This window comes from Anguilla rostrata, chromosome 1 (assembly GCF_018555375.3).
Source record: "Anguilla rostrata isolate EN2019 chromosome 1, ASM1855537v3, whole genome shotgun sequence".
NCBI lineage: Eukaryota > Metazoa > Chordata > Actinopteri > Anguilliformes > Anguillidae > Anguilla > Anguilla rostrata.
In genome coordinates this window covers 60,423,793-60,439,952 of record NC_057933.1, presented here as the reverse complement: position 1 = coordinate 60,439,952, position 16,160 = coordinate 60,423,793, and the positions used below count along the sequence as shown (strand labels likewise).

The 16,160-nt window shown below is 38.4% G+C and overlaps 1 protein-coding gene across 2 annotated transcripts; it reads right to left on the bottom strand.

Moving 5' to 3' along the window:
• Nucleotides 1–2,384: 2,384 nt before the first annotated feature.
• Nucleotides 2,385–14,681, bottom strand: LOC135260701 (heat shock factor protein 1-like). Of its 2 annotated transcripts, XM_064346140.1 has the most exons (14): nucleotides 14,228–14,681; nucleotides 13,118–13,226; nucleotides 12,619–12,755; nucleotides 11,577–11,701; nucleotides 10,850–10,925; nucleotides 10,637–10,698; nucleotides 10,112–10,208; nucleotides 9,611–9,744; nucleotides 9,319–9,513; nucleotides 8,181–8,258; nucleotides 6,776–6,881; nucleotides 6,472–6,531; nucleotides 6,278–6,329; nucleotides 2,385–5,850 (listed from the first exon to the last, which is right to left on the bottom strand). In XM_064346140.1, exons 1-14 carry the CDS (start codon nucleotides 14,342–14,344, stop codon nucleotides 5,690–5,692), a joined length of 1,509 nt encoding a protein of 502 aa, XP_064202210.1. In that variant the 5' UTR covers nucleotides 14,345–14,681; the 3' UTR covers nucleotides 2,385–5,689. The 2 variants fall into 2 exon arrangements, with proteins under 2 accessions (XP_064202210.1, XP_064202221.1); XM_064346151.1 differs by lacking the exon at nucleotides 8,181–8,258.
• Nucleotides 14,682–16,160: the final 1,479 nt, after the last annotated feature.

Genomic DNA, 16,160 nt, shown 5'->3' with positions numbered 1-16,160 from the left:
GAATTACCTACATACTGTGCTGTGATATATGATTTTATTTTACTGGGGAAAAATAATGCTTGTACTAAAAGATAAACCTCACTTAATGGAAAAATATGCTGAAAAACATGAAACACTTCAGTTTAAATAGAGGTAAACTGTTACCAGGTAATACCTGTAGCATATCTTGGAGATCTCCAAGCTTCTACTGGTAGTTACAACTTTGACTCCTGAATATCAGATTTGGTTTTTCATTCAGCAGGGAACACCTGTGCATTTCTGGTGTTCTAAAGCTAACACCCTCAAAATAATATTTGTTATTCACTAGTCTCAAAATATACAGTTTGAAGATGCAAAGTAGTGTATTCAAACATATAATTTTAACAATGTACACCCAGATTCTATTTTATTGTAGCTATTAAACTGTCTACCTGATGTATTTACTGTAGTTTATACATTGTTATCCAATACTGAAAGTGAAATGTGGTATGTGATCAAAATTGTCTTTAAAGATGTTGTTGTTTATATTTTGGTTTATTCAGGTTATTATTTTTATTTTTCAGATGACCAGAATCTCAACTCAGATGAAGGTTTGGAATACAAGTTCAATAAAGTTTCAACTATATAAGGGAAAAAGTGACACTTTAAAGAATTAAAAAAACCTGTTTTTCTGTGAAATTGACTGTGTCAGCAAAGTACACTGAGAAAAGAAGCCTGTTTAATTTCACTACGAGGACCTTAGCTTGAAATTTAGCTAGAAATACCATGGTCAGTCTGATTCAGGTTAAAGCCTGACCCAGGTCATTTTAAGGTGCTAGTAAGCAGTGTGTTCATATACTCATAGGAACAGCATATTAACATTATTTTGCACTGGCTGATTGAATAAACATCTTCCATCATTTCTGAATGCAAGTAAATTAGATTATTCAAAATTAAAGTATAGATTCAAAAGAATATACTGTATGTCCAACAATGCTGACAATTCTCGTTCTGCCTTCTTCAGGAAAACAGTAAACCAAGCTTCAGATCCCTGGACACAATGAGCTCCATTTGACTGGTGCTGACTACATGAGGACTGTGTTAAATTCACAGGAATCATATAGATGACTGTACTATAGTCACACATTTCTGCTATCTGCAATATTTACATGAGAGGCATTTCTTTTTTCAGTTGTGATTTTTATTTGTATAGATACAATAAAACATTTGTATATTGCATTTATACAACAGCTTTTTTAAAAAGATAAGTAAACCAATTTTTATTTCCTTGAATGGTTGATTACTTAATAAAACTCTACAAGCAAGTATCCAGAATGACCTTGTAATTTATATCAGTGTTATTAATTTAGTCTGATCTCGGATTATGCAAAAAATCAGGATCAAAATCTAAGTCTGTTCTTTCAAATTCATTCCTGTCCCAACATTTAGCTCAAAATATTATTTAATGTTATTAACGTGTACCAACCAACCCTGTGTTGGGGCTGGTTGGCACAAGTGCGCAACATGACTTTAAACATTAGTCACATAATTTTAGAAAACATCTGTGAACATTAAAATATATTTATTTATAGCTGAGAGCATTACTTTTCCTTTGCTACTGGTTAGAATATTCTAATATAAATTACGCCAAAGTCAAATTGGGCCACATATGATGCACTAAAACCATTGACTGCCTTTTGAATAGACCTTTGGTATGCACTTATTGTACATCACTTTGCATAAAAGCGTCACCCAAATAAATGTAATTAATTTAATGCAGACGTGGTCAGAGTTGTTGGGGGGCGAACGGCACAAAAGGCTTGCTAGACTGACCCAAAATTTCGATGAGCTTCACCAAAATTGCACTGACTGCGCTATGCAATATTGACTGGCACACACTTTGTGCGCAAGGTGAGTCACAAAATTACCGATTTAGACAATTATGAAGTGCGTCAAAATCCACGACAAAAATACGTTTTTACCTTTTTGGAAGGGCGATGGCTCGCAACACACCAACTGCAGGTTGGAAAATAGAACCCGAAGTGTCAACAGACACGATTACATTCATTTAATTTTACTGTTAGAAACATCACCCTAACAAATAAGGACGTAAGACTTAAGTATGATGTAAGCACATACTCTCAAGCTCACTATTTTTATCCACAACTCTGTAAAACTAAGAAAAGGAGGAGGTTAGCTGATATCATGATTAGCACAATATAAACCCATCAAACATTTTATACCTAATGTTAAAGTAGTCTGAAATAAAGCAAGTCTCTGCTAGGTGCTTGGTCTTCTGCATTCAACATGCTGAGTGCATCGTCATATTTGAATACTCGGCATGAATGTCACGCCCAAAGACAAGAATGGAAAATAGCATACAAAAAAATTGGAAATTGCAACAAAAATACCACTGTGAAAAGGTATCAAATATAGGTCTTTTTAATATGAAAAAATTACAGTTTTAAAGTGGAGCAGAGCTGTTGCTGGCCCACGCACCAGATCCCAGAAAAGACCCGTGCCGCTTTTGGCCAGCTGTGCAAAAGGACAATGGGGCAGACCCTGCGCAACGTCCAGCATGTATCTGGTGCCGCGTCCATTTGCTACATGGGAAACTAAACAATACCAACAAAAAAGTGCGTGGCCCCCTAAGAACTGAGGCGGGCCTTACAAAGCACAGATCACATCAAACCAACAGAACACAGGGAATCAGCAAAAAAATGGTACACATTTTTAGAAAAGAGATTATCAAAATCTTGTGACCAGCTTACTATGTGGGATATTTTGTTAATAAAATATTATGTATAAGAAAAGTATTATTTGCCAAATACACAATATTGTCTTTCAGTACCAATTAATATATGCTTACATACATAGATCTGATACCTCGTATGGCACCATTAAACTTTCCACCACAAAATATATTATTCTAAAACAAAAAAATATTTGATTTATTACACAAACAAAATATAACATTTTACTCTTACCTCTTTACATTTGCTTGACCCTGTGCATGATTATGTTTTAGGTATTAAAGAAACAGGCATTTAAATGCATTCATGTCATACTTTCCATGCTATATTTGTAATTAGCGAGCTTATTGTGCCAAAACCGAGATACAAAATTATACGCTAAAACCCCAAGCACTTACAAAGGCCATTTTTGCCTGGTTTGCGCTACTCTTAACTAAAGCATTATAACTTTGAGGCAACACACAGGAGAGACAATGGTGATGGCAGTATTTGAAGGGCACAAGTGACCCATCAGGACTAAAGTATTAAAACCTATCAAATATAGGAAGAATTATTCACGGTAAACACATAATTTACATGAAAAAAGCACCTCATAAATTACTTGGTCTACTGTTTATTTCTCAAAATCCAAATCAGCTAGTGGTAAAATTATGGTACACAATTCACCTTAAACGTTTTCTAACACTAGAAAAAAATAGTGTACTCATCTAAAAAGCTGTCAAATTCAACAAGGGTTTCTAAGGAAAGATTTTTCCCAATGAAAATTAACTTTTGTCCAGTTTATAAACAATCAGGCCAAAGTGAATAGGCAACACTATGCCATTTTGAAAATAGCAGCTACCATTGAAATTCAATTTAATCCTTTGAAGTGTAATCACAAATATGTGATACATTGTTGTCAACTGAACATTCTAATCATTCTAATGCTAATGTACCGATCACTACAAACCCCAGTCAGGTCTCATTTTAAAGCTTAGAGTCCTAATTCACCCAACTGCTTGAATGGCTTGTAAGGAGACCAATCACTGCTCATACAATCAAGACTAGCTGCCCAGCAGGAACTGATCTCAGGTCAGTGGCATTGCTTCTGTGCCATCTTAGCAGACAGACACATATTGCATTGAATTCAGAATGGCGTCCGAGCTGAGAAATTCTTGCAGCTAGAATACAGACTGAGCTGTTTTGGATTAAAAAGCATTTTTATAGACCACAAAGATGCAAGTATTGGATGTACTGGAAGTGAATTCTATGTAATTACATTATGGACATTTAAAACCTTTTTTCTGAATGATTTATTCAGTGATTTTAGGTGCTGTCCCGAAAGTTGAAAGGGAATACAATGCTTTCATGCAAAGATGTACAAGATGATAAAAAATTTTAAAAAAATTATATATATATATATATATATATATATATATATATATATATATATATATATATATATATATATATATGATGTGGCTATCCAGCTGTATAAATGCAATGTAAATGCTATGTAAAAAGTTGTGTAAGTCGCTCTGGATAAGAGCGTCTGCTAAATGCCTGTAATGTAATGTGGCTTAAGGTGTAAGTGATTGAGTGATTCTGGAGGCTTTTGTTTTAATACCCTTTCTTGCCCCAAGAGCTGATGAGGGGAAACGTGGCTTTGTTGGCTATGGAGGAGTCTAATGAAAGCTCTGAGTGCAAACTTGTGGCATGCTTGTCCATTATGTTTTAAAGCATCGTGGATATGTGATAAGTCCAAATTCTGTGGGCAGTTCTGCCCATACCACTCAGGTACAGGTAGGGTAACTTTAAATATATACAAGTCTGTCTGAATGCAGTGACCATAACACTATAATCATACATTTAACATGTTGGTAAAATACACCGTACATCATTTACTTATCATTATGTGTATTTTTCCCTGACCTATACCCATTCACAGATTGTCTGAGAAAACAAAATCTCAAAGCTTTCTTTTTCCATTAAGCTTTAAGGTATTGAGAACAGTATTCCAGTAACATGTATGGATTTAAATACCTGTGTCCTCTTTTAAGCTTCAGTATATCTGGGTGGCTTTCATAATTGCATTAACACAGTTGATATTTACAGGAACTGGAATTTAGGTTATGTGGCGTGTTTGAGGGTAGAATGGTTGGACCTCCCCTGTAACTTGAAAAAATATCCTTATGACTGCAAACCCAGCACTCACATAACTAAGCCACAGACTACTGCAGCACAAAAATGGAAGCCAATTAAAAAAAAAAACGTCAAAATTATATCATGTGTTTACAGTGCCATCGGAAATTATTCAGATATTTCAGTTTTTTATTTTTAATTTTTTTTTTAAATTTTTTTATAAATTTGCAAAAATTTCTAAAAACCTGTTTTCACTTAGTCATTATGGAGTATTGTGTGCAGATTGATGAGAATAAAAATGAACTGAATCAATTTTAGAATAAGGTGGTAACCAGTGGTGTAGGTTTCGTTTGAACATTGGGGGGCGGACACATTAAGCTGGGGGTCTGGGGGGTCCTCCCCCAGGAAATTTTGAGCGTCAAACACTTAATTTCCTGCATTCGGGTGAATTTGTGCCTTTTCTGCATCAATTTATGGTGGAAATGCTTCTTTCATGTTTTTATTGAGGGGGACAAATGCACGTGTTAAATATTGAGGGGGACGTATCCCCTGCGTCCCCCCCGAAATCTACACCTACGGCGGTAACGTAACAAAATGTGGAAAAAGTGAAGGGGTCTGAATACTTTCCGAAGACACTGTATTTTGGTTGGTGGTGAACCAAAATCCTTAACAGAGATCAAACTAATTTCACAGAATAAATGAATGTAGATGCAAGCTACCCCCAGAGATAAATATTGCTTCGAAGATATAAAAATGTAATGAGAGGTGTCTAGCAAATAACAAAAAATGAGTAGAAAAACAGTTTTACATCCAATTGTTAAAAAAAATAAGAGAGGTTGTCTGCCTTTGTCTAGCTTTTAGCCACTGTTTGAGTGGAGTGATGTGCTGGGGTCTGTTTCTTCTGCATTGCCACAGAAGGCCTCTTCCTCCAGCAGGACAGGCGGCTCATCCCTGGTGCAGTCAGGGATGATCAGGTCATCCAGAATGGGCTGGGCTGTGTATTGAACCAGCTGTTTCCCTGCAAAACACATAGCGTCTGATGAAATTAGGGCTATTACTGGTAGAACACATTTGCACACACATCTTTTACATTTTTCTTAGTCTGTAATCATGAGAATAATCCCCTGGGAACAGGCACTACACGGTAGATTAACAAATGCCAGGATCAACCAACAAAAAAACTACATAGCCACCTGTGACTGCAGACTTAAAAATGCCATAAAGCATGAAGTGTGTCAATACCATGAGTTACAAATTCAGACAGCCGGACCTTTGTAATAAGCAGGCCATAAATGCTTATAAAGTGCAGTAAGCGATGATGAATGTCTATCCTATCTGCACCATCCTATCTGGCACTACATGTTACCCTAAATCAATGGCTTAATAAAAGTGGCATCATTAGAACAGAAACCATAATGAGTGTATAATAAAAGATGCACTCTGACCAGAGTACTCGCCCATCTCTGCCTCCGGGTCCTGCATGAGCAAGTCTTGAAACTGAAGAGAGAAGGGTTTGAAGATATGAGGTTTAAATAGTCATTTGCTCTGAGCTGAAAGGAAACCATAAGCGTCATAACATAAAAAAGCTATTTGACAGGCAAAGCTGACAAATAAAATTGACTATTCTCCCCTCACTCACACTTGAAAGGCTGGTGTCCAGATCTGGAAGGCTGAATTCTTTGTCTGAGGGGCTAAAAATCTAAAAGAAATCATAAAATCATTTAAATACACAGGAAATTATATACAGCATTTCAAATCAAGTTCCATTCTTCAACCAATGCTACACTTGCTTGAATGTGTCAACAAAAAAATAAAGAAAAAGGACCACAGCCACTATACTAACTGCCCCAACAAGCCTTCTGAGCTCGTTTTTTTAAGATTTCCCCCCACTTTATAGCATTTGTTTATTATTTCATTCGAAAAAGATAAATGCCATTACTCACCTCAAAAAGAGATGAAGAGTCAAAATTGATTGCCTGGCTGTTCAGGATTGTTTGTAGGTTATCCAGACCAGAGTCAATATGCTCCACATGCTCGTTCAGCTCATTCCTGGAACAGAGACAACAGGAAACACAGCATTTTAGATACAGCTGGAATAAGGCAGTAAATGCCTCTCTCTCTGCACACAGGGAAAGGAAGCAACGTGTATGTCTACAAACCATCATTCTCAGCAATTACCCACCATATTACAAGGCAGTGTGTTTATCAAGATATAGGCTACTTAAGTAGAAATTTCATAAAAGCTGTAGATGCATATGTTTTTGTAGTCCATTGTTTTTGTCATGTTGTGGCTAAACAAGTTTCCCCTCTCTGGGATAAATAAAGTATCAATCAATCGAGATGTGATATTGCTGCGTGGATATTTGCCAAAGTCATTTTGGGCCAGGAATAGCTCCAGTGAATGTCAGCTGTAGGCTACAACTGATATAAATTACACGTACTGGGGCTGGCCTGGGACAGCCACCATAGGGGGAGAGAAAAGGGGGGGGGAGAAGAAACGTTTTAGCTCTCATATGTTTGTTTGGACATTTGGATGCGTTTGTCTGCATGGCAAATGAAAAGCTCATTACATTTCCAAAAAGCCTATTCTGACTGTGTGGATTTCCTGATTACTGATGCAGAATAAAACAGTCTGCCTACTAGCAGGGGTAGCTGTATGGACGGAGCTCTTCAGACTTCAACAGCTGACCATCAGTTGCCATACTGTAAATAATCAACTTCTTTCCTTTGAAATGTTTTTGGCCGAGATGGTGCGTGTATTCTAATGTTATGGTTAAAATTTAGCTAACTGCAAAACACAAACACAAACTTGTTTTTTCGTGTATCAGCAGGTGTGAATGCGAAATGTTCACTGACAAATTTTATGCACTCTTATTTGTTATGTCCCTGGTGAATGGGCTTTCACACCCCAAGTAAATACAGAAACCTTGCTTTTTAGGCTATTCAAACATCTGGTGTACTGTATTTTCTCAGTTACATCCTTTCATATTACATTTCATTTGTAGCCTTCCTATTTTTGTTTCACTTTTTGTACACAACCATTTGTCTCATTGCCATAACGTCATGGTGCTTTATGTTCTACACCCTCTTCTTTAATAATTCACTGCTGCATTTAGTAGCAGGAGATGACCCATCAAAAACCAGCTAATTAACAGATTGGGCACAAATGTTTTGACTGTGTCTTGCTCTTCATTAGACATTTAAAAGGCTAAATACGCTAGTCTAGACTGTATGGGACAGCAAATATATCATTAACAACTTGCACCTTTCCATGATGAAAGATGCATTTCCGGCCCAGGCTAGGTTATCCAGTGCTTTTATAATTTTGGGCATATACAAATTTCTAACCATGGGTGCACTCTGGCATGAAGGGGTGATGAGGGAGGACTGGGGACAACACAACAGACCTCTGACATCTGGGAAGAACTGAAAGACAGAAACACAAAAAGGCACTAGGAACACCAAGGGACATTTTGAAACTCCAGTTCTTTCTGCTCATGGCATCATTGCTATGCCGATGACAGGCAGCTTTTCTTTCCCATTTTCTCCCTCCATCATCTAAGTTGAGGCACGTATCTCTGCATGCCTGCCCACATGAAGCTCGACCTGTGGGCTCCCAGTAGTTTGATGCTTCAATCACTATCAACTGGGGATGGGCGGGTTTAACTGACTAGCCATTTACACGTTTAGAAACATGGTAAACGGAGTCCTTACGAACAAGCCTAGTCTCCCCATTAGTAGGGATCCACAACCCAAAGCTTAGCCAATTAGCCTGGCATTACCAGTGTGCCCACCTCATCAGTGCCCTCTGAGCACCTTTTTTCTGCTGAGGGTGCAACTGTGAATCGACTCAGAACCCGTCTCTCACCGGAGCATGTGAACATGATTATATCCCTCATCAAAACTGGATTGTTTGTTTGAGTGAACTCAAAAAGGATGTAAGCATGTGATTTTACCAGACTGGTTTGCTTTTTTCTTGTGGATAGAATCACATTTCTCAGGTATTGTTGTCTCATGTCATTGTTCCAGCTGAAATATAGGCTTTTTTGTAGTGTTTTTAAATAGTAAACAAAACTCTCAATCCACAATTTTAGAAATAATATTTGAAAGTGTACCACAATTGAAGAATTGACTTCGTGGCCAACCTGCTGTCTCAGCGAGGCCCAATATTCTTTTAACTACCTATTCATACACTATTTTAACACAAATGAATTACTGACCATATTACTGAATATAATTTTGATGAATCAAGTAAACTCAGCTATGACATCTCAATGGTGCCCAGAGCACACTGGCCAACAGTGCATACCTACTTCATGCCATTGACATTACAGTGAGAGAAGAAATACATGGTAAGAACTTCAAACAGGATGTTAGACCATTTGTTAGATGTAGAAATCCAGCATGTGTATAAACTTACGGGTGAACAAGCACCCTCCAGGCAAGAAAATCAAATCAAGCCATGGCAGCCAGGTCCTCCACTTACTTGTCCAGACAAGCCATGTTGAGACAATTTTGGCTGTCATCAGGCGGGGGTGGGATTACAGGGATTGGCTGGGATTGGCTTGCTGGGACTGGCTTGCTCTCCTGCAGTATGGAGTCGATGAAGGTGGAGGGAGATAAAGGGCTTTCCTCAGCGATGGCCACGCCCACGGGGCCCACTTCCTTCACTAGGGGGATTCTACAGGCAGATGGCCCAATGCAGATTTCGGTATTGCAAGACATGCCAATAAAATGGAAGACCGTTATCACTATTAATATTTGATTTCAGCACTTACATCTCCTCTGTCCACCTACTGGTTGCCTCAGAGGGACTTAATTGTGCCAGGTCAGTTATGTCAGAGATGGTTGGTCCCGACTTTACAGGTTCAGATGTGAGGAGGGTTTCTCCTGTGAGCGGTGAGGAGGCAGCCTGTAAATGACCAAACACCAGTAAGATCACAAAACAGTGAGGTCTGCCTGCATTGTCATTGCTAGTCATAATCTTAACCAATCATATTCAGTCTTTGCATGCATTCTCCTGGATGACACAGCACACATAAGCACACTACTAACGCAGGAAAACTGCACAGAAGAATATAAAGTTTATATGCATGTCAATTGTGTCATAGGATTAAAAAAAAAAACAAATGCCGTCAGTCAAAACAAGACAGATACACACACACAAAGCTACTCACATAAAGATAACCTGAGTTCCCATAACACAGAAAAAACCGAAACAAGAGAAATGAAGGGAAGCAATCATCACTGACTGTCCCTTTTCTTAAGGGTTTACTCACAGAGAAGGCAGAAGAACCTGGCAAGGGTTCGAGAGAGAGCTGCCGACTGTACTTAGGCAGGGAGTGGGCTGAGCTGCTGTCGCCCAGCATCAGAGGACTGTGATGAAGCACAGACAAAGACAGTATCAACACCAGCCATATTACCTTATGCCACTTTGCTCAGAGTACAGGCACACTTTGCTTTCCATAATTCCCTGTCAGGCTACCTTCTTCCAGTTCCACTAGTTTCAATGTCTGAATAAATCTTACCTCTTCACCTCAGCTGATACCTGAAAAGCGTTATGATGTGCAATGGCAGCCATTCACCAGCCAGGTGAGGCTTACACATGGGGGGGGGGTTGCTTACTGCCATATTAAGCGTTTTAAGATCCATGAATGGGCTTAACCCTTTTATGGTGTTTCCCATAAAAGATCTCGGAGAAGCAAAGCAAACGAATTTGAGAGCGGTGAATTAATCTGCCATGAAGGAATGTCAAGCAGAGTATATTTTCCTTATTTTGAATTCTGTCTTCTCAAAAGACTTACATTTTTCTCTTCAGTCCCAGAAGTCCTTTGGACTGTGCCAGTGAAATTAAGAACTGAATGACCTGTGGGGGGGTGGCACTGAAAATATTAGTCCACTTGCATTCCAAGAGCAAATTTTCAGCACTGAAAAGAAGGCTGAGATTCCAAGGATCACAATCATAACTGAAATCACAGAAATATTCATTTCTACACAACACTTTTAAAAAAAAGTACCTTGTTGACAACTTTCTGTTGCTGAGCATGCTTTTGTCTCAGGGTGGCTATCTCTTTCCACAGTGCCTCATTTTCACTGTGAAAACAAGAGACATTACAAACACACCAAACAGCAGCTTTCAATACACTGTAAAGAACTGACGGTAATTATTTACATTAAGATATAATTTAATTTCCCACAGCACTGTACATCCTAAGCCATGTATGGACTGTTTGAGTTAACAATCCAATTTCAACAGAGTGACTGAGAAAGAGTGAGGACACAGGGAAGGGGGACATATCCACCATTTTTTTTATTTTTCCTTTTCCAAAAAAATGAATTAACATTGCATATATTTATAGTAAGTTAAGGTTAACATTTCTGCCATATTGCTTAAGATATTTGAAACCAGCCTTGGTTTAGAATTACAGTATATACTGAAGTTATTGAGATATGGCAATAAAATAATTAAACTGATATGGAGAATGAATAAGAGAGCAACCACAAGGTGGTTCCGCTTCTAGAGGAGACACTGCCAATACAAGGTAATGAACTACAACTGCTTCAGGACATTACTGCTGCATGACTGTATAATATCTGAATTTTTTAACGGCACCAATTGTCCAGACATGTCTCTTCATACACTGTTTATTAAAAGTGTAAAGGAGAGTTGGGCCTCTAAAACAGGATTGGAAAACCATGTGCTGATCCGGGATCACCTCATGCCAGGATCTGTCTTTAACTCACTGCTTCATGGCAATGATTTTGGAATCCATGCTTTCCTGCTTTCCCTTCATGGACTTGGCGCTGCTCAGTAATTTGCTGATATCATCCTGGCCGAGCCTGACGTCCTCATGTTTCACATTGGAGACCTGAGGAAGGACAAAGGAAGCATACAGGAAATATACAGGAAATATATATAAATGCATTTTGTTTCCCAAAATAAACAAAACTTTAATGAAAAATAAAATGTTGAGCAACATTTTGTAAGATGTGGGGGTTCTTTAGTGTATTATTATAAAGGAAAAAATAGAAAAATGAAACAAGGCCTCTAACTACACCAATAATATCAAGCTTAAAGGTGCAGTATGTAAGTTTGTTATATGAACACTTTGTTCATATTTGGTTAAATTTCTTTCACATCCCGACAAATATCAATGAATTACAAGGCCTAAGAAAAAAATCTAGTTTCTCTGACTGCCCCAGTCTCTGAAAACAGCCACTCTAAATTTCACCGTGCCTGAATCTTAACCACCAATCAGAACAGTTGTCTGCCCTGCCTCCTGTTGTGTTTTGCATTGCTGCCAGAGCTAACAGGGCAGGTGGGGCTACGGCTACACAGATAAGAACAGAGCAGAGGTAATGATACCTAGACCTCCCCAAATGATGAGAAACTCCCATTGACATCAAGACACACAAATAATGAAAGCAAAGACATTTTTCAAGTAAAATCAAACAAACAACAAACTGACACACTGCACCTTTAATGAGCAGAACTGTTTTGCTCCTACCGCCCTTTGACACTTGGGTAACTGCAGTGCGCTTTGTGGTTATTTCACGTATGAATATAACAAACCTAACTTTTTAAGTAAGGTTTGTTATATTTCTATACAACACCCATGAATAATTTCCACAACTGCTGATCTTTGACATTATTAATCCTGAGTTTTAAAAAAAGGAAAAACAGAGTGAACTTTCAATTAATCTGCAGTAAAAAACAAAAGTAGACTGAAGAGGGGACCGAGTAACTGGAAAGAGGAAGGTGAAGGCGAGGTGCTGCTGCACGCACATTGGTGACTTTGCGTTTGATGTTTTCCAGCAGGTACTCCTGACCTCTGATAAAGTAAGGATGCTGAAATTCTGTGTCTTCTTTATCTGGCTTCAACAGGCCACCCTGCTCAATATGGACAACTTTGCGGAAGCCATCTATTAAAAATAAACAGAATTATTCATTGTAAGAGATTTTAAGAAAAGTACATACAAAGTGTAAAAACAAAGCATATTTGTTAATATACAAAACAAAGGATACAAAGGAAAAAAAATACCTAACACGGGCAGTTGATATAGCGAAGCCAATCTATACTTAAAGTCATAGATAGCACAATAAATTTGTGTGACTCAAACTGAGAGCAAATTGTCACAACAACGTAGCCATATTCCTCTGTTAGCCACAAGCCAGAAAAAAAAAGAAAAAAAAACTAAACAGGAATATGACATATTCCAAAACACCCATAAACAAAACAATAAGGAAATCAAAAGATGTGAACTAATGTGAGCATATTACTCACACATATTGAGCTGTCGGACAAAACTGGCCATGTTATTATGCTTGAAGTATTTGGGCAATACTTCCTTGGAGAATCTGGCTTGGTCAAACACGTGGAATGTTGTCCCACTCTGTGAAAAGGAAAAATGTAAGAATTACACTTTAATAAAATAATAAAACAACTGGCTAAAATGAATACGTTAGTAAAAGTTATTGTACGATTTTACAGCGGGTTATTAACACGCATCTTTGCTAAATGTAACTGAATTTACAAAAATATGTTGCAGAACAACACACAACCAAGCCATATAGGCCCAATCTCCTTGCACAGTTCATAGCGTTTATACCATCGATGATATGATGACTACAACTGGGCTATATATGGTTCAAATGAGGTGAGAGTGCGATGTGCCAGCGAATGTAATCGCTGACACTGTAAAACTAAATCCCAATGCAGTGGACAGAGATTAACGGTTTATTTTCCTAAGGTGTGCTATGTAACGATAGCCCGAAACATAACAGACACATATAAACATAAAAAAACATACACACAAGCACAGCACAAATTATCATTTTCTTTGTTTTCATCAGGGAATGTATTAGTTTAGAAACAGCTGCATTCCAACATTGGATAACTTGCAATATGTCTTCTGAGGCACCATTTGTTAATAATTTGAAACTGAATTCGTCACTTGTCAAAATGCCATTGGCTAGTTAACACTGGTAGTTACCTGGCTAGCTAGCTTGAGTATCACTTTAGAGCACTCTCAGGGCACCACATAGTTTGTAAACGATAATTATGTTGGAGTAACGCTGAATGAGCTTCGCTAGCATGCTATCATCTTTACGGCATTTAAATGCAAATCACTTGTACACAACTTAGTAACTGTGTATAGTTCAATGAACCTGTTCGTGTTGAACATTACAATTTCATTTTTTGCTTGCTGGCTAATATAATGGGCAAAAACCTGTGCTCTGCGCTGAAGGGTAATTAAAAGACTACTGGGTAGCTACTTCGCAAAGCACAGTTAGTTAGCTAGCTAGCTACCTAGTGAGCCAGTCTTCCTCAAATACGTTCAGATATTCTAGCGTTAGCTCACTGACGTTATAATGATACTACACTGACACTTACCTGACTCCAGCAGATGAGCGAATCTGTGTCCGGATCCTCCACCAATGTCCAAAGTTTAATGAGGAAAGCGGGGACATTCGCTGAATTTTGTAAAATCCCACTGGAGGTGCCCTCCATATCTAGCAATAACGTTAGGAATAACACAGTAAGAAAGTTACAGAGCTGAACCGAGGGGGCTAAACCCCAATAAAAACAAACGGCAAAATTTAGAAACAACAAGAAAGTCTCAGGTTCACTGACAGTTTGCAACACTATGTTCTCTTTTTGAAGTAAATATTGTTCCTTTTCGTCATGTACACACGATTTACTCCAATTAAATTTAGTGGCTGTTTGTTGCAAACGCTAAATACTCGAATTTTGATAGCAAAGCGGCATGTTTACAAACTACGTAGAACCGAGCAAAAAATATGCTATCCCACGGTCTAGTCGCGTTTTTGTGACATCACTTTCGCCTTTCAAGTAGAGAAGGAAGTCCGTTTAACCCACTGAACCCATTGGTTGAACCCAATGAGAGGTTGAACCACTGAACTCTATACGCTCCACGGTTGAACCTTCCACGTGTACACATCTTTTACAGTCTCTGGTCCACATGCCCTGAACCGCTTGAACCTATTCGATTACGCTTTCACAACAACGATTCGTATTGAATGAATGAATAAATGGATATAATAACAATAATAATAATAATAATAATAATAATAATAGAATGTAAACGGGCGTGATTTAAACATTGCGTTATGAAACAGTAGTATCTGGCCCCGTGTCAACTGCAAAAAAAAACAGTTTTAAGTTCGACCTAGGTTCGATCTCAATTTCCTACTCTGAAGCTGCGTCGCGCACTACAAGATTCAGATTGCAAAACATTTCGAGAAAAATTAGAGTGAAAGTATTTTGGCAATCTGAAGAATCATACTGTATTTAGAAAAATATTGCACTTTTTCAGCTTCTGCCACAAGGGCCGCCCCATGGGACAGTGACTGACCTGCAGTGCTAGTTTCAGCCAATACTGCTCTCTAGTGGTATGATCACTGAAATATCCTCTGTCAATTTGCGAGTACAGACAAATGCTCCTGAATTGTATACTGCGAACTGTCTTCTTTATACTCTGCCATCCAGAGTTATACACACAGCTGGCAGGAGTTCATGTGGCTGGCGGTGAGCATCTGTCCCATGGGGAGGCTCTGTGCATGGCCATGGTGGTGATGTTTTGGGGCTTTAGAGTAGGAGGGGCAGATGTTCATGGGATGGCTGTATCCCTCGTGCCCATGCACACGCAGAAAGATTACCTTTCGGACACCTCTTACTTCTGTGTTGTCCTCTTCCACTTAAGCAAGGAAACCAAATAACTTACGTGCTGTAAAAAGTGGTATCGCTGGATACGGTTGATAAGCTGATAGTGATGCTTCTCAGAAATGATGGCAAACTGAAATAAGGGAATAAGTCTGGAGCTCATGGATATATAGCTTTTATTGCAAACGCAATGCAAACTGACTAACATTTCGACATGTCTTCATTAGAGTTGACTCTGATTAAAGCATCATTATTGTATACGTTCACTGGGTAAAGGTGTGTGTATGTGTGTGTGTGAATGTGTGTGTGTCTTGACAGCAAAATCAACTCTCCAACTCTGAAAAAACAACAATCCAGCTCAAAAACAAACCAACAAAATAAGATAAATCAACAGCAGGCTGTACGGAGCCCTTCAGAACAGGTATCTTGGAAGAAGTGAAACCTGTCATATAGAATACACCCCTATCTTTAACTGAATTACAGTTTTTTAGCGTGACTGATCTTCCAGCCTTCCTAGGCTTTCCTTTCTACTGGAACTTGTGATCAGATCGGGGAGTGAGGCCATACATTCAGAGAAATTGTTTTTGAGGCAACAGCCACTAAATTCTTCAAAAAAAAATTCCCTCACTTTTCCCCATTTTGT

Coding starts and splice junctions, on each gene's coding strand:
- LOC135260701 (XM_064346140.1), bottom strand. CDS start 14,344: ATGGAGGGCACCTCCAGTGGGATTTTACAAAATTCAGCGAATGTCCCC. Junction 12,756..13,117: donor TGTCCGACAGCTCAATATGT/GTGAGTAATATG, acceptor TATTTTTAATAG/ATGGCTTCCGCAAAGTTGTC. Junction 9,514..9,610: donor AGTAGGTGGACAGAGGAGAT/GTAAGTGCTGAA, acceptor ATCTGCCTGTAG/AATCCCCCTAGTGAAGGAAG.